General features: G+C 50.3%; 1 protein-coding gene across 5 annotated transcripts in view; it reads right to left on the bottom strand.

Annotated features, from left to right (window-relative positions):
- The window catches only part of SEPTIN9 (septin 9), a 452,544-nt gene that overhangs the window by 31,726 nt on the left and 401,784 nt on the right, over positions 1-19,034 (bottom strand). For all 5 annotated transcript variants that reach the window (XM_073555419.1, XM_073555421.1, XM_073555420.1 and 2 more), the window contains 3 exons: positions 16,534-16,662; positions 16,236-16,317; positions 9,619-9,756 (listed from right to left, as the gene is read on the bottom strand). In XM_073555419.1, the coding sequence (XP_073411520.1) occupies positions 9,619-9,756; positions 16,236-16,317; positions 16,534-16,662 (349 nt within the window). The remainder of the gene's footprint in view (positions 1-9,618; positions 9,757-16,235; positions 16,318-16,533; positions 16,663-19,034) is intronic.

The raw sequence follows: 19,034 nt of genomic DNA, 5'->3' as shown, positions 1-19,034 counted from the left end.
AAGGTGAGACAGAGGGTGGTAGAACCGTACTTCTAATGTGTATAAAGTTCACTCTGTGTGAAAGGAATGCAATCTGTTCATGTAAGCCCACATTGACATATGTGTCTGCTAAATGATTGGTTTATTTGACATTATACCCTTATGCCTGTGTGAACGCTATCTAATCTCTGCCTGAGATCGTGAATCCCTAAGATATATATTGTGACAGGATCACTGGCACAGTATATGAGGGGAGATACGCATCACGAAGATTGCTTTCTTCTGTGATCTGGAAATCCATAAGTTTCTCTCCAGCATGCTATGTGCTGAAGGAGTTAATCAGCCATGTTACGGGATGGGTTTGTAGGTGAGTAGGTAAGAGATGGGCGGGACGCCTACTTACCATATTCTCACCTCAATGATGTGGCTGGGATGTTAAATCTACAGCCACTTTTTTTATTCTCCTCCGAGTTGTGGCTTGGAGAGAAGCGACTACAGATGTAGCTCCAGGTGGAGCTAAAGACACATGGTGGTCTGACCGGGCGAACCCCTCACACATATGGACTGTGCTATAGGTTATCTTTTTGTTTTGCTGTTATGCCAGAAAGGCCAAGTTTACTTTGCTGAACCCTGCTATGGGTTATGCTGATCCACAATAACCCAGCAGGTGATTTACCACAAGTGTGTAAAGTATGTAAAGTGTGTGTGTGTGTGTATATAAAGTGTGCGTGTTTGACTCAATCGATTGATACATATATACACACACACCATAAGACACTTTTTTGCTTTTCTTGATAAACAAAAAAAAATAAAAAATTTGTTAAAGTGTGTGCATTTCATAATCAGGAGGCAGTTTCCTGTGATGGAGAAGAACTCGGACACCACATCCTCCGCGATCAGAAAGCTACTCATGTAGCAGAGCTGTGCGCGTTTATATATGTGCATGTAGCAGAGCCATGTGTGTATATGCGTGTTGTGTGTATAGCACTGCAGAGAGACACTAACAATATATTACCTCCGTACTCTACCCAGTACATTAAAATTAGCGATAATGTCTAAACCTGGAGTGCGTCTTCTGACAAGGCGAGTTTATAGTCTAAAAAGATGGATTTTTGGTTCTTACCGTAAAATCTCTTTCTTGGAGCCTTCATTGGGGGACACAGAATACCATGGGTGTATGCTGCTGCTGCTAGGAGGCTGACACTATGCAAAAACAATAAAATTAGCTCCTCCCCGGCAGTATACACCCACCGACAGGCACCAAGCACCTCAGTTGGTGAAAAAGCAGTAGGAGAAGCAACGAGAAAAAACTCGAACCATATGTACCAACCCAACAGGGGACTCTAAGACCCAACACGGTACAACTGAAACAGGGAGGGTGCTGTGTCCCCCAATGAAGGCTCCAAGAAAGAGATTTTACGGTAAGAACCAAAAATCCATCTTTCTTTATCGCCTTATTGGGGGACACAGAATACCATGGGACGTCCCAAAGCAGTCCCAAGGGTGGGAACAGCAAAAAGGAACGAAAGTAACCAAAAGGCTCAGGTCGGCCGGTGAGCCACCGCCGCCTGCAGAACCTTCCTACCAACCACAGCATCAGACGAGGCCTGGGTATGAACCCTGTAGAACCTCGTGAAGGTGTGCAAAGATGACCAGGTTGCAGCCTTGCAAATTTGCATGGCCGAGGCCTGGTGACGAGCAGCCCACGAAGCCGCCACAGCCCGGGTGGAATGAGCTCTTACTCCCGGAGGGGGCCGCTTTTCCTGAAGACGATACGCTTCCAGAATGGTAGAACGAATCCAGCGAGCGATCGTGGATTTGGAAGCCGGAAGGCCCTTCTGGCGACCTTCAGAGATGATTAGCAAGGAATCGGACAGACGGAAGGAAGAGGTCCTGGCAAGATAGACACGCAGGGCTCTAACTACGTCCAGTTTGTGGAGAGACTTCTCAAGAGGATGAGATGGAGCCGGACAAAAAGAAGGAAGGACGATATCCTCATTGATATGGAAAGCGGAAACCACCTTTGGAAGAAAAGAAGGAACGGGCCTGAGGACGGCTTTGTCCTGATGGAGAATGAGGTAAGGGGAACGACATGACAAGGCCGCCAATTCAGAAACTCTTCTGATGGAGGAAATGGCGATCAAAAAGGTGACCTTCCAAGAGAGAAGGGACAAAGGAATGTCCTGGAGAGGCTCGAACGGCGCCTTCTGGAGCGCGCTAAGAACGAGGTTGAGATCCCACGGGTCTATTGGCGAATGATGAGGGGGAGCCACGTGGGAAACCCCTTGTAGAAAGGTCTTGACCTGTGGTAGAGAAGCTAGCTCTCTTTGGAAGAGGATAGAGAGAGCGGAAACCTGGCCCTTGAGCGTACTGAGGGACAGACCCGCGTCTAACCCAGCTTGAAGAAACCCTAGGATAGACGGGATAGAAAACGACATTGGGAAGACTCTTCTATCATCGCACCAACGGAAAAAAGCCTTCCAGTACCTATAGTAAATGCGGGAAGAGGCTGGTTTCCTGGCTCTGATCATAGTTTGAATAACCTGACTGGACAGACCTGATTCCTTTAGAATTGCGGTCTCAATGGCCATGCCGTCAAACTCAAGAGACTGAGAATTCTCGTGGTAAAGGGGGCCTTGCGAGAGAAGGTCTGGACGGTCCGGAAGCCTCCAGGGAACGTCCGCGAGCATGTTGACCAGTTCCGCGTACCAAGGCCGTCTTGGCCAATCTGGAGCAACTAGAATCACTGGTACGCCTTCCGATTTTATCTTTTTGACCACCCGAGGGATCAATGCCAGAGGCGGGAACAGATACGGAAGTTGAAACTGGGACCACGGAGTCACCAGTGCGTCGCATGCGACGGCTAGAGGGTCCCTGGACCTGGCTACGAACTGCGGCACCTTGTGGTTCATCCGAGATGCCATGAGATCGACATCCGGGGTGCCCCAACGGTCGCATATCTGAGAGAAAACCGCGGGGTGCAGGGACCATTCGCCGGACGCTAGGCCCTGGCGACTCAGAAAGTCGGCTGCCCAATTTTCCACCCCTGGAATATGGACGGCGGAGATTGTCGGAACGTAACGTTCTGCCCAGCGGAATATTTTGGCCACTTCTGACATTACCTGTTTGCTGCGCGTACCCCCCTGATGGTTTATGTACGCCACGGCCGTGGCGTTGTCCGACTGAATGCGGACCGGCTTGCCGGAAAGGAGGGGCTGCCAGTGAAGAAGGGCCAGGAAAATCGCCCTGATCTCCAAAAGATTGATTGGAAGGAGAGACTCCTGTGGCTTCCAGCGTCCTTGGGCCGCTTTCTGATGGAACACGGCTCCCCATCCTAGAAGGCTCGCATCGGTGGTGATGATTTGCCACTGAGGCGGAAGGAAGGACCTCCCTTGGAGAACTGACGCTGGCCGTAGCCACCAAGTGAGAGACTGCCTTACTCTGAGAGGAAGCCGAATAGGACGGTCCAAGGACATCGTGGTCTTGTCCCAGGCTGAAAGCAGAGACAGCTGGAGAGGGCGAAGGTGATACTGCGCAAAGGGCACTGCCTCCATGGAGGCCACCATCTTCCCCAGGACCTTCATGCCGAACCGAATGGGAATGGGAGTAGGCCTCTTGAGAGTTTTGATGCACTTGGACAGAGTTGTAAATTTTTCCTTTGGAAGAAAAACACGGGCTAGCTCCGTGTCGAATTCCATACCCAGAAAGGTCAGACGCTGGGTGGGGACCAGAATGGACTTCTCCTTGTTGACTAGCCAACCTAGGCGGCTGAGAGTGTCCAGGGTTATCTGAAGGCTCCGGAGACAGTCCTGGCGAGACGAACCCTTGATCAAAAGATCGTCCAGATAAGGGATGATGAGGATCCCTCTGGAGCGAAGGATGGCCATCACAGTCGCCATCACCTTCGTGAAAACCCGGGGCGCTGAAGCCAGGCCGAAAGGAAGAGCTGTGAACTGAAAGTGGTCTCCCTGAAACGCAAATCGAAGATACTTCTGATGTTGCACACATATTGGAATGTGGAGATAGGCATCCCGAATGTCCACCGAGCAGAGAAATTCCCCGGGCTCCATGGAAGCAATCACCGACCGAAGAGACTCCATCCTGAAATGAAGAATCTTCACGTGGCGATTGAGCAATTTGAGGTCCAGAATAGGACGAAGAGAGCCGTCTTTCTTCGGGACTACAAAGAGATTGGAGTAGAACCCGGAAAACCGTTCGTCTGAGGGAACGGGAACAATGACTCCGGCGGAAAGAAGGGAGGAAATGGCCTGCAGAAAACCCGGAATCTGGGCCCGCTGTCGCGGAGGCCGAGACCGGAAAAACCGTCTGTTCGGGAGTGAAGCAAATTCGATTTTGTAACCGGATGCGACGAGTTCTCTGACCCAAGCGTCGTCTACAACGGACAGCCAAGCATCCGCGAAAAAAGAAAGTCTGCCGCCCACCCTGGAAGAAATTCCAGGTGGGGGTGACCCGTCACTTAGACGAAAATCTGCCGGAATTGGCTCCTGCAGATCTGGAATATTGTCCTCTAGATCTCCAGCGAGGAGCGGGTTTGTAGGAAGGTTTCCTCTGATCCCGCTCCCTGGTGGCAGGCGGCCGATCCTGTTGAGTGGCTCTCTACGTGGCAGAGAAGGGACGAAAAGGCCTGAATGGTCGAAACCCCCTTCTGTTGAAGGGACGTTTTGGTCGAGACTGGGGAAGCGAAGTACTTTTGCCTCCAGTGGCATCGGAAATTATCTGATCCAGCTTTGCTCCAAAGAGCCTAGAGCCATGGAATGGCAGATTGGTAAGCGACTTTTTCGAAGTAGTGTCCGCATTCCATGACTTTAGCCAAAGGACTCGGCGTACAGCTACTATGTTGCTGTTAGCCCTTGCTACGCAGCCGGCCGTGTCTAAGGAGGCGGCCAAAAGGTATTTTCCCGCCTGGTTAATCTGATCTGCAAGATCTGCCAATTCGTCTTGAGGAGCTGACGCTAAGATGCCTCTGCGAAGGATTTTTGCCCAAGCGGAAATGACCTTCGCCACCCAGGCGGATGCGAAAATAGGGCAGAGAGAGGCGCCAGATGCCTCAAAGATAGACTTAGCCAGAGATTCAATCTGCCTGTCAGTAGGATCTTTGAGCGACGCCCCGTCTGGCAGAGAGAGCACCGTTTTAGAGGCTATCCGGGATACTGGAGGATCTACCTCTGGAGCCTTGGACCACTTTGAGAGCAGTTCTGCGTCAAAGGGGTACAGAACGTCCAAATACTTGCGGCCTGAGAAACGTTGTTCAGGGCGCTCCCAGTGTTTGGCTAAGGTAGTATTGAAATCGTTGTGATTGGGAAAGGTTCGGGACGGAGGTCTGGCTCGTCTAAGGACAACCGAGCTTTCCTGAGCTGGAGCCTCATCCTGTTTAAGTTTTAGTGTTTGGAAGATAGCTGCAAGAAGACTATCGACCATGTCCCGCGTTTTAGAAACGCTGTTCCCCTCAGAGCTAGCTTCCGAATGAGAATCATCGCCTGACTGAAGGCTGTCATCTGAGGAAGGAGAAGGAGGCCTGGGAGCGGAAGGGCCCTGCGAGCTCGAGGACGAAGTGGACAGAGCCCGCTTCCTAGAAGACCTTCCCCGTCTGTCTGTCTGAAGGTCGCGGTCAGGTGCGGACGACTCACCCCGAGAGGTGGTCGGTGCAGAGGTGGCTGAGGATAGCTGAGGTAATCGTTCTAAAACCTGGACCAGCGACTGTGATACTTTTGTCAAGTCAGAAACAGACTGTGACATTGTAACGGCCCACTCCGGGGGGAGAGAGGAGGGAAGAGCGCCCTCCGCCCGGGACTCTGTGCGCTCCTGAGATGCTGACATATTGGAAGGACTGCAGGGGGGGCAGAATGGAGACGACTGACCCGATGCCCACTTCTTTTTACAGCGCGCACAGGCGTAATAGATAGCGGTGGGCCTGAAGCAGAGATCCCCTGAAGGGTTGGGCATAAGTAGACTGCACTGAATGGCCGCAGGATTTAAGGAATAACTGCCGAGGAGAGCTAATCTTTGCCTCAGAGCAGAGCCTACCGAGATTCTGTGAGCAGCAGAAAACGCTGAAGTGTCCCCCAAACAGCGCAGGAAGGAGTGAAACAACCAGGAAATCCTTGTGCTGGAGGCTGGGGGCGGAGCTTAGCGGCCGCTCCATGACTGGTTAACAGCGAAGGAGAGGGCATGGCCGAAGGAGGAGGCTGGCATATGAAACGAAAAGGAGCCCTGTGATGGGCTAGTAAAGGCGCGCTGAAAAGAGCGCGCTCAGGAAGGGAGGAGGGAGCACAGCGATGAGGAGACTGTGAGGGAAAGTGAAAGTGAAAGTGAAGACGCCGCAGCCCCATGCCAGCGCCGACATAACGGTGCTGATCTGACAGTGGCCCTGGGAAGTCTGCCTCCCCTGCTTGTGACGCTGTGTGGTGAGTGGAGGAATCCCCAGTGTCTCCCTGGGAGTGAGAAACAAGCGGCGTGAGCGCGCGGCAGGCAGAGAGGGCGGGAAATTCAAAAATTGTGGACCTGAAATCACAAAGGTACAACTTCTGCCATTCACGGAGGTTATGCGGGGCCGGAGGGAACGTACAGGCACTTACCTGACGTCCCTGAAGAGGATGACCACAGGGGCCCACGGGGAAACGGCAGGCCGCTGGGGGGAAGGGAGTCCTCTGTACCCGCATCCTGCAGAAGACGGCTTAAAACACCTGCGATCGCCGTCTTCCTCTCAGCCCTGTCCCGACAGAGGGGTGAGGAGGGGGATTCGGCAAGGACTAGCCACCTGTCCACAACCCTTATCACCGGAAGGCGAAAGGGAAAAGTCCTGCCTGCGGTACTGAGAGTTGCGATGTGGATGACACCACACTGCTCGCTCAGCCGCATGATATGGGAAATCAGGGTGACAACTACACCCTGTTTCCCGATGGAAAATAACCTAAAAGACAAAAGAGGGAAAAATTAAAAAGTTCAGACTAAACCTGAAAAGAAAAATGCGGATCTGGGGAGATCCCGGTCCGCCTCCTACAGACACTAAGCACAAACTGAGGTGCTTGGTGCCTGTCGGTGGGTGTATACTGCCGGGGAGGAGCTAATTTTATTGTTTTTGCATAGTGTCAGCCTCCTAGCAGCAGCAGCATACACCCATGGTATTCTGTGTCCCCCAATAAGGCGATAAAGAAAATACGGTACATGCATACACATATGCATGCATGTTATGAGCAAGATCCAGGGAGTTCAAGGGTTTGAAAACACATAACTCCAATGTCTTATAGACCTTTTGCTTATTCCGTTTATAGAATAGATACTGATAAAGAGGTTTTTGACAATTTGAGAATAAGAAATAACTATGTGGACTCGTGTGCTGGAACACCTACTACATTGGACCCTTCTTTATAGGATTGACTCTCCCAAGTGCTCCTGTGCCCAGTGTTTCCTGTGATTGCTGGCCGATAGGAGGGTGAGCTGAATAATTACATACAATTGTGGCCAAAAGAATTGACACCCCTGCAATTTTGTCAGATAATACTCAGTTTCTTCCTGAAAATGATTGCAAACACAAATTCTTTGGTATTATTATCTTCATTTAATTTGTCTTAAATGAAAAAACACAAAAGAGAATGAAGCAAAAAGCAAAACATTGATCATTTCACACAACTCCAAAAATGGGCCAGACAAAAGTATTGGCACCCTCAGCCTAATACTTGGTTGCACAACCTTTAGCCAAAGTAACTGCGACCAAACGCTTCTGGTAACCATCAATGAGTTTCTTACAATGCTCTGCTGGAATTTTAGACCATTCTTCTTTGGCAAACTGCTCCAGGTCCCTGATATTAGAAGGGTGCCTTCTACAAACTGCCATTTTGAGATCTCTCCACAGGTGTTCTATGGGATTCAGGTCTGGACTCATTGCTGGCCACCTTAGAAGTCTCCAGTGATTTCTCTCAAACCATTTTCTAGTGCTTTTTGAAGTGTGTTTTGGGTCATTGTCCTGCTGGAAGACCCATGACCTCTGAGGGAGACCCAGCTTTCTCACACTGGGCCCTACATTATGCTGCAAAATTTGTTGGTAGTCTTCAGACTTCATAATGCCATGCACATGGTCAAGCAGTGCAGTGCCAGAGGCAGCAAAGCAACCCCAATACATCAGGGAACCTCCGCCATGTTTGACTGTAGGGACTGTGTTTTTTTCTTTGAATGCCTCTTTTTTTCTCCTGTAAACTCTATGTTGTTGCTTTTGCCCAAAAAGCTCTACTTTTGTCTCATCTGACCAGAGAACATTCTTCCAAAACGTTTTAGGCTTTTTCAGGTAAGTTTTGGCAAACTCCAGCCTGGCTTTTTTATGTCTCGGGGTAAGAAGTGGGGTCTTCCTGGGTCTCCTACCATACAGTACCTTTTCATTCAGACGCCGACGGATAGTACGGGTTGACACTGTTGTACCCTCGGACTGCAGGGCAGCTTGAACTTGTTTGGATGTTAGTCGAGGTTCTTTATCCAACATCCGCACAATCTTGCGTTGAAATCTCTTGTCAATTTTTCTTTTCCGTCCACATCTAGGGAGGTTAGCCACAGTGCAATGGGCTTTAAACTTCTTGATGACACTGCGCACGGTAGACACAGGAACATTCAGGTCTTTGGAGATGGACTTATAGCCTTAAGATTGCTCATGCTTCCTCACAATTTGGTTTCTCAAGTCCTCAGACAGTTCTTTGGTCTTCTTTCTTTTCTCCATGCTCAATGTGGTACACACAAGGACACAGGACAGAGGTTGAGTCAACTTTAATCCATGTCAACTGGCTGCAAGTGTGATTTAGTTATTGCCAACACCTGTTAGGTGCCACGGGTAAGTTACACGTGCTGTTAATAACACAAATTAGAGAAGCATCACATGATTTTTGGAACAGTGCCAATACTTTTGTCCACCCTCTTTTTTATGTTTGGTGGGGAATTATATCCAATTTGGCTTTAGGACAATTCTTTTTGTGTTTTTTCATTTAAGACAAATTAAATGAAGATAATAATAACAAAGAATTTGTGTTTGCAATAATTTTCAGGAAGAAACTGAGTATTATCTGACAAAATTGCAGGGGTGTTAATACTTTTGGCCACAACTGTACATGTGTATGCATCTAGACATGTGGGAGTATGTATCATTGACCAGAGCAGCATTCACAATTCTGCTAGTTAATATCAAACCGTGCACCAGAGCTCAGCTGATTTCCTGTATTGCAAGGGTTTGTAGGTTTTTCCTTACAAGTATTGCACATTTCATTTCCTAGTTTAAAGGCTAAGCTGGGAGATTTCAGCTCTGAAGCTGCAGAATTGTAATGAAGCTCTGGACCATAATACAAGCTGCACCTAAGGATCAGTACACTATTACAAATGCAATATATTTATAACATTGCTTAGCTGTTTATAGTTATTAATTTGATTTGTCAATGAAAAGTCAGATACTTTTGGTTCGTCTTCGTCTCTCAATATCTGCACTCCACAGTTTCTATATTTCCTGGTCTAGTTCTCATTATGGTCATTTTCAGCTATTATTTGGATGGTCAGTTATGTCCATTTATTGTGATCAATATTGCTGAAGAAAAAAGGACTTCTTCATTTCTTTCTATCTTAAGAATGAAAGCATCAGTTACTTACGAGTGCCCTGTTGCTGGGATGAAGTATATACAGCAGTGGACCCGGGAATCAGGAATCCTCTTCTTGCGATTGATGTTCAGCTCCTCTTGTAGATACTTCTCATACTGATCATTAATGAACTTCATTATGGGAAGCCAGCTATCAGGGTAAATAAAGTCTATTTAGCTACAATGCAGATTATATACAGAATATACAGACACAATCACTAATACTTTTATTTCAAATGCAAAGGGAAGGAAGCAAAAACAGGATTTTTTGGGTTGCTTACCGTAAAATCTGTTTCTCGGAGCCTTCATTGGGGGACACAGAGACCATGGGTGTATGCTGCTGCCACTAGGAGGCTGCCACTATGCACAAAAAAAGGTTAGCTCCTCCTCCGCAGTGTCCACCCCACCGACCGGCAGGAAGTTCCTCAGTTAGTGAGAAAGCAGTAGGAGAAGTAACAGAATAGATTGAAAACAGACCAAACAACTCAACTGTAACAAACCGACAAACATAAGAACAGGAGTTGTAGAACATGGGAGGGTGCTGTGTCCCCCAATGAAGGCTCCGAGAAACAGATTTTACGGTAAGCAACCCAAAAAATCCTGTTTTCTCGTTCGCCTTATTGGGGGACACAGAGACCATGGGACGTCCCAAAGCAGTCCCTGGGGTGGGAAACAAACTTCCATCAGGCCAGTGGACTCGCCACCGCAGCCTGCAGAATCCTTCTACCTAGGCTGGCGTCCGCCGAAGCGTAGGTGTGGACCCTGTAGAATTTCACAAAGGTGTGAACTGATGACCACGTTGCAGCCTTGCAAAGCTGCAGCGCGGAAGCTCTGTGGCGCACCGCCCAGGAGGCACCCACCGCCCGGGTAGAGTGCGCTCTGATCCCTGGAGGGGCCACTCGATGCTTGACCCGGTATGCCTCCAAAATTGCCGATCTGATCCAGCGCGCAATAGTGGCCTTTGAGGCTGGGTGATGAACAGAGAGTCTGACTTCCGCAAGGAAGTCGTCCGGGCTAGATAGACTCTCAATGCCCTGACTAGGTCCAGCTTGTTCAAAGACCGCTCCCGAGGGTGAGCTGGGCTCGGGCAGAAGGATGGCAGAACAATGTCATCATTGAGGTGAAACGAAGATACCACCTTCGGAAGAAAAGAGGGCGGAGGCCGCAGAACTACCTTGTCCTGATGAAGGACCAAAAAAGGAGAGCGGCAAGAAAGTGCCGCTAATTCCAACACGCGCCGGATGGAGGTAATGGCCACCAGAAAGGCCACTTTCCAAGAAAGGAGGGAAAGGGAAACGTCCCTGAGAGGTTCAAAAGGAGGACCCTGCAGAACCTGAAGAACCAAATTAAGATCCCAAGGATCCATGGGAGCTCGGTACGGAGGAACCGTGTGAGCCACACCCTGGAGGAAGGTTTTGACCTGGGGCCGGGAGGCCAGCGTTTTCTGAAATAAAATGGACAGTGTCGAAACTTGACCCTTCAAGGAACTGAGAGCAAGCCCCGCATCCAGCCCTGCCTGAAGAAACGCTAGAATAGAAGGGAGCGAAAAAACCAAGGGCGCGATGTCATTGGCCTCACACCAGGAGAAATAGGCTTTCCAAGTACGGTAATAGATCTTCGAAGAAGAAGGCTTTCTGGCGCGGATCATGGTATGAATTACCCGATCAGAGAATCCTGCCCGTCTCAAAACCTCGGTCTCAACAGCCACGCCGTTAAATTGAGCAACCGAGAATTGAGGTGGCAAATCAGGCCTTGAGACAGCAGATCTGCACGTCGGGAAGCTTCCAGGGGGCGTCCGCGAGAAGGTTGACAATGTCTGCGAATCAAGACCTTCTGGGCCAATTCGGGGCGATGAGGATGACTGGAATCCCTTCTGCTTTGATTTTCTTCAACAACTTGGGAAGAAGAGGCAGAGGAGGGAACAGGTAGGAGAGCACGAACTGTGACCAAGGGACGGCCAGAGCGTCGGCGCCCACTGCCAGAGGGTCCCGAGACCTGGACACGAATTGTGGGACTTTCCTGTTGAGGCGAGATGCCATGAGGTCTACATCCGGGGTTCCCCACCGACGGCAGAGCAGATGAAACACCTCCGGATGTAGGGACCATTACCCTGCCGCGAGACCCTCGCGGCTGAGGAAATCGACGGCCCAGTTGTCCACGCCGGGAATGTGAACGGCGGAAATCGTTGGAACAAAGGTCTCTGCCCATTGAAGAATTCTGGACACTTTCGCCAGGGCTGAGACACTCCGTGTCCCCCCTTGGCGGTTGATATACGCCACCGCTGTGGCATTGTCTGTCTGAATCCTGACAGGCAGGCCCTTGAGGCGCCTTTCCCAGTGGACGAGAGCTAGATGGATCGCCCGTATCTCTAGGACATTGATCTGCAGAGCTGATTCCTGAGTCGACCATCGACCCTGAACAGTGTGATTGCGGAACACTGCACCCCAGCCGATGAGGCTGGCGTCCGTAGTGACAATCTGCCAGTGAACGGGAAGAAAAGACCGCCCCAAGAGAATGAGGGGAGACGTCAACCACCAGTTGAGAGACCGCCTGATCCGGCAGGAAAGGCGAACCGGACGATCTGTTCCACCTGGACAAAATGGCCTGCTGGAGTGGCCTGGCGTGAAATTGGGCAATGGGAACTGCCTCTATCGCCGCCACCATCTTCCCCAGGACCCTCATGGCTGTCCTGAGGGATGGAAATCGTGTGATCTGTAATGATCGCACGCCCTGCTGCAGGGAAAGAATCTTGTCTTGTGGGAGAAATACCCTTGACCGACGAGTGTCGAACAGAAGGCCCAGAAACACAAGGCGTTGAGTAGGGACCAGACAGGACTTTTCCCGGTTGACGATCCACCCAAAACTGGACAGGGTGTCTAGAACGATCGCCACACTTAGGCGGGCCTGTTGAAAGGAGGGAGCCTTGATCAGGATATCGTCGAGGTACGGAAAAAGAACGAGACCTCTGATCCTCAACAAGGCCATCAACGCCGCCATAATCTTCGTGTAGACTCTGGGAGCGGTGGCGAGCCCGAAAGGAAGCGCGACGAACTGGTAATGTTCGTGAAGAATCGCAAACCGCAGGAACTTCTGATGTCCGGGAAATATGGGCACATGTAGATAGGCATCTTGGATGTCTATGGAACCCATGAATTTCTGCTCCTCCATGGAAGCAATTACCGAGCGAACTGACTCCATCCGGAAGTGGCGAAGGCGAACTCTCTTGTTGAGTAACTTGAGATCCAAGATGGGTCGAACTGTCCCGTCCTTTTTCGGCACCACAAACAGGTTTGAATAAAACCCTGTGAAGCGTTCCGATTCGGGAACGGGCACAATCACCCCGGAACTGAGAAGAGAGGCGATGGCCGAACCGAACCCCGGGACCAAGGCCGGATCCCTCGGCGGACGGGATTGTAAGAAACGATCCCGTGGAAGAGAAATGAACTCTATTTTGTATCCTGTTGATACAACCTCTCTGACCCAAGCGTCCTCTACTGAGGCGAGCCAGACGTCGCTGAAGAAGAGAAGTCGACCTCCCAATTGGAAGGGACCCACGGGAGACCGATGGTAGTCATGCGGACGTAGACCGTCCAGATCTAGATCTGGACGGTCTTCCCTGGGAAGAGTGGGACCGCCAGGACGGAGTGGGCCTGAAGGAAACCTTCTTTCTTTCCTGACGTGCCTGTGGCCTTTGCTGGTTGGAAGGGTTTTCCGCCGTATTGAAACGGCGGAAAGTCCGAAAGGGACGAAACTGACGCCTTAGAGGAGGTCTGCGAGGCTTGGAGGGGAGAAGAGAACTCGTACCTCCGGTAGCGTCCTTAATAATCTGATCCAATTGTGATCCGAAGAGACGCACTCCCTGAAAAGGCAGATTGGTCAGAGACTTTTTAGAGGACAAGTCCGCCTGCCAGGCCTTGAGCCAAATTGTACGTCGGATTGCCACGATGTTACTTGACGCCTGAACTGCGCAAGATGCGGCATCCAAGGAGGCAGAAAGCAGATAATCCCCCGCATGGGAACTCTGATTGGCGAGATCGGCCAAATGCTCTGGTCGTGCCTTATCCAGAATGGCCTGCCGAAGGTCATCTGCGCCCAAGTGGATATGGCCTTTGCTGCCCAAGAAGAAACAAAGACTGGACATACCACTGCTGATGCCGCTTCGAAGGCAGATTTTGCTAGAGATTCTATGATCCTATCATTAGAATCTTTTAGCGACGCCACACCTGACAGCGGAAGGACCGTATTATTAGAAAGTCTGGGCACGGGAGGGTCCACCGAGGGAGAAGCGGCCCAGTTGTCTGTGAGCTCCTTAGCAAACGGGTACAGCACGCCGAGACGCTTTCCTCTTTGAAAGCGTCTGGTCGGATCTTCTCTCTCCTTTGTAAAAATCTTTCCAAACTCAGAATGGAAGGGAAACACCCTGGATGGTGTTTCCGCCCGTCTGGACGAAACCTCCTGATCTGAGGATTTCGCAGGGGCGTCAGCGATGCCAAAGGTATGGTGAATCGCGGCAATGAGGTTTTGCATCGTAACCTTCATGTTCGCATCCTGGTCCGAATCCAGCTCTAAGACCCCTTCCGATTCCGAAAGCGCTTCGCCTGACTCGGGGGAGGAGGCCCGAGAGGGAGACTGCTGGGGACTATGGGGTGAGGTAGGACGAGGGGAGGACTCCGCCTGGAGGTCCTGCCTGGGCCTCTTGCGACTGCCGCTGGCTGGCTCAGATGGGACGTCCTGAGACGTGCTGGGTCCCGCCGAAGCTCCCAAGGGCAACTTGTCCAGAACGGCTACTAGGGACTGAGACACCTTGGTGAGGTCTGCCACTGACTGTGATTGAGAGGAGGCCCAACCCGGCATGGGGGGCTCACTCGCCCCTGGGGCTATGGATGGCTCCTGAGCGGCGTTGGGCTGGATTGGATTGCTACAGTCCAGGCAGAGGGGAGTGGACTGACCTGAGGGAAGTTTGCGATTGCAAGACGAACAGGCAAAGAACTTCACCAGAGTGCTAGGGGGGCCGCAGAGCGGGTACAATCAGACTTAGCGTTGGACATAGTGAAAAGAGAGGCAGTGCCGGCCGGTTGGGGGACAGAAGGCAGAGAAGGGTGTCAGTCTGCAGGTGCAGAGCTACTCACGGTCCGGTGTCCCCAAGGGCAACGCTCTCTGATCTGGCTGCAGGATGAGGCCAGGCCAATCCGGCTGAAAAAAGGCCCAGCGACCGAAATCCGGCAGGGAATGAGGTCCGGCTGTCAGGCTGTGAAGATGGCGACCACCAGGGAAAGGACGCGCTGCCAGAGGGAGAAGGGCGGAGCTCGCCGCAGAGATCCCCTTAGCACCGCCCGCTGTCTAATAGCAGGCTGGTGTGAGGCAAGGTGGCTGGGAAGGCCTAGGACGGGCGGGAGAGAAGCCCGCTTAGAAGAAAGGGGCAGGGGGCGTGGCCGCGACGCAGCGGTAGGCCCGAGATGAAGCCGGGGCCTAAATTAATAGCGCCGGCCGCCTGTCAGCAGGGGGTCGGCGCGGAAGACGCGCCGCAACACCGGGCCGCAACCCCGGGCAGCGTCCCTGCTTCCCACAGCCCGACCCCTGTATACCCCTACCGGGATGAAGAAAAAACGGGGGGGGGGGGGCGCAGAACAAGGCCCGAAAGAACAGGGGCCTTCATGGATGCGGCGACCGTGGGGAGAAGCGGGCGCGCAGGCCCTACCGTGGTCCCCTGGCGACCGCCTTAGGATGAAAACGCCGGGGGACCGCTAGACCGCATACTCACCCAGGCCGAGGGCCACAATAAAGGTACCTGAGAATCCCACGCTGTCTGTCGTCTTTATGGAATCCACGCCTCGTCCAACCATCAGGCTCTGGTAGGCGAGATGGTGGGAGGCGAGGGGCAAGGACCGTCCGTATAGCTGGCACGCACCTGTGCGAGGCTCCTGGTCCTGCCGCGGAGACCTATGAGGATACGGGGTGGCAGTACACGCCGTACTCAGTCTCTTTGTGGGAGTACGGATGTGACTGTTCACTCCGTATCCCTCCGAAACCTGTAAAGGAACAACGCACGACGAGGTAGATAGGGGTCTAATAAAAGACCCGTGTCCACCTCCTACTGACACTAAGCTAAACTGAGGAACTTCCTGCCGGTCGGTGGGGTGTACACTGCGGAGGAGGAGCTAACTTTTTTTGTGCATAGTGTCAGCCTCCTAGTGGCAGCAGCATACACCCATGGTCTCTGTGTCCCCCAATAAGGCGAACGAGAAAATGGGATAAACCCAATCAACAACTTCTCGCCAAGTCACAGAATTACTTTGCACTGTTCTGAAGTTTTATCATTCTAAAATCAAAGCTACATTCTCAATGCTGTTAGCTTCAGAGCCGAAATCTACCAGCGTCCTCTCCCGACACTCGTACACTGACTTTACATTAGGCACTGTACTGATTACAGACAGGCACAGAGCCTTACATTAAGGTCATGTGCTTGTCAATATCCTTGTTTAGTGTCTCAATTAGCAACCAACAGAATTAAGAATGCAGCTCTGGACATGTGATCACTATTAGAGAAGTCTAGCACAGTAATGGCAACTTTGTTCTACTGTTAATGTAGATATTTTAAAAAATGCCTTTTTTCAAAAAAGCGTCCATTACCAATTTTCGTTATTTATGTGGTCCCCAAATCCGGGAGTGTCAATAACCGTCAGTTTCATCCGCACACCTTTCTCTTCAACGTCTGAAAGAAAATAAAGTATATTAATTTAGGATCAAGTTTATACGCGCAAGAAAATGACTCCTGACAACTGTGCCCGGTCTTAAAGCTTTCTGCTCATCATTCTCACTCCTCTCCCAACTATTCCACAGTATCATCCCATGCACCACCCCTGATAATAACCCTTATTCTACTTACATTGTTCTTCATGAACCCCATTACCCACAATCCAAATCTCACCATGAGTGATACTTTTAATTTCTATAGTTTTAGGGATTCGTTCTTCGGCTGTGGGTTGCACAGATTTCCTGCTGACCTTGGATTTGAAGAGGGTGTTTATTAATGTGGACTTTCCTAGACCACTCTGACCTGGGAACAACAATGAAAAATATTTACAATTAATATATTTACCAAGCCACTCTAAACTCCCATTATTAATTTTATTTTTATTCATAAAAGCAAATTATCTACAAAAAAGGTACAAAAATGTAACGAGAACTCCAGTTTCAGGCACTGCTAACTTGACGCAGCTTACGTCAGAAAGGGATGTAGAGATGGTGCTTTTAAAAAGACACAAAAACGCACATTAGCGAATTACCGAATATAAAATTACAGGCAAAGTTTAACAATTTTTTTTCTAGTGCAAAATTAGATCATGATCATTTTAGCTTTTACCGTTCATTTGCGCTGTCAAATTGTCATCTCTTTAACAAGCGTCTCTCAAACCGAAGGTCAACTATTATTTTTTCAGGAAGTTTATCAGAATTACAGATTTACTATCAGTTTCTGAGAAGCTAATTCAAATTTAAACAACAGATGTAGCTGCAATTAGTGTTGTCGTTTCTAATTAAAAGGGGATGTCCTAATTTCTTAGAATGGGTCAAAATCGCAAAGTTGCTACTTTTTACAAGAACTTTGCAATTTACCTTTAATTAAAAGGGATCGTCCAGTAGAAAAAATAAAAAAAAAAAAAAATAAAAAAAAAAAAAAGATGGATTTTTGGTTCTTATCGCAAAATCTCTTTCTTGGAGCCTTCATTGGGGGACACAGAATACCATGGTGTATGCTGCTGCTGCTAGGAGGCTGACACTATGCAAAACAAGAAAATTAGCTCCTCCCCGGCAGTATACACCCACCGACAGGCACTAGGCACCTCAGTTGGTGAGAAAGCAGTAGGAGAAGCAACGGAAACTCTCTAAACATATGTACCAACCCAACAGGGGACTCAAAGACCCAACACGGTACAATTTAAACAGGGAGGGTGCTGTGTCCCCCAATGAAGGCTCCAAGAAAGATTTTACGGTAAGAACCAAAAATCCATCTTTCTTTATCGCCTTATTGGGGGACACAGAATACCATGGGACGTTCCAAAGCAGTCCCAAGGGCGGGAACAGCAATAAGGAACGAAAGAACAGGAAAGGCTTAGGTCGGCCGATGCACCACCGCCGCCTGCAGAACCTTCCTACCAACAACTGCATCAGACGAGGCCTGGGTATGAACCCTGTAGAACCTCGCAAATGTGTGCAAGGATGACCAGGTCGCGGCCCTGCAAAGTTGCAGAGCCGAAGCCTGGTGTCGAACGGCCCACGAAGCTGCCACAGCCCGGGTGGAGTGAGCTCTCACTCCCGGAGGGGGCCGTTTTTCCTGAAGTCGGTATGCTTCCTGAATGGTAGAACGAATCCAGCGAGCGATCGTGGATTTGGATGCCGGAAGCCCTTTCCTGTGACCTTCAGAGATGACCAGCAATGAATCGGATTGACGAAGTGAAGCGGTCCTAGCGAGGTAGACACGCAAGGCTCTAACAACATCCAACTTGTGGAGTGACCTCTCAAGAGGGTGAGAAGGAGCCGGACAAAACGATGGAAGAACGATATCCTCGTTGATGTGAAAGGAGGAAACCACCTTTGGCAGGAAGGAAGGAACGGGCCTGAGGACGACTTTATCCTGATGGAGCACCAGATAAGGAGAACGGCATGACAAGGCCGCTAACTCAGAAACTCTTCTGATGGATGTAATGGCGATCAAAAAGGTCACCTTCCATGACAAAAGTGACAAAGGAATGTCCTGGATGGGCTCAAACGGCGCCTTTTGGAGAGCGCCAAGAACGAGATTGAGATCCCACGGTTCTATTGGTGAATGATGAGGAGGAGCCACATGAGCGACTCCTTGGAGGAACGTCTTAACCTGCGGTAAGGAAGCGAGCTCTCTTTGAAAGAGGATAGACAAGGCAGAAACCTGGCCCTTCAGGGTACTGAGAGACAGACCCGAATCTAAGCTAGACTGGAGAAAACCCAGTATGGACGGAATGGAAAAAGCCATTGGAAAAATTTTTTTATCGTCGCACCAACGGAAAAAAGCCTTCCAACACCTGTGGTAAATGCGGGAAGAGGCTGGCTTCCTGGCTTTGATCATCGTCTGAATCACCTGGCTGGAAAAACCTGATTCTCTTAGGATTGCGGCCTCAACGGCCATGCCGTTAAATTCAGAGACCGAGAATTCTCGTGGTAAAGGGGGCCTTGCGAGAGAAGATCCGGACGGACTGGAAGTCTCCAGGGAACGTCCGCGAGCATGTTCACCAGTTCCGCATACCAAGGCCGTCTCGGCCAGTCTGGAGCCACAAGAATTACTGGAACGCCTTCCGATTTTATCTTCTTGACCACTCTTGGGATCAAGGCAAGAGGTGGAAAAAGATAAGGGAGTTGGAACTGGGACCACGGAATTACTAGGGCATCGCAAGCGAC

This window comes from Dendrobates tinctorius, unplaced genomic scaffold, assembly GCF_039654945.1.
Source record: "Dendrobates tinctorius isolate UK_male_01 unplaced genomic scaffold, ASM3965494v1 ptg000223l, whole genome shotgun sequence".
Classification (NCBI taxonomy): domain Eukaryota; kingdom Metazoa; phylum Chordata; class Amphibia; order Anura; family Dendrobatidae; genus Dendrobates; species Dendrobates tinctorius.
The sequence above is the reverse complement of the archived record's forward strand: the minus strand, read 5'-3'. Positions and strand labels throughout refer to the sequence as shown.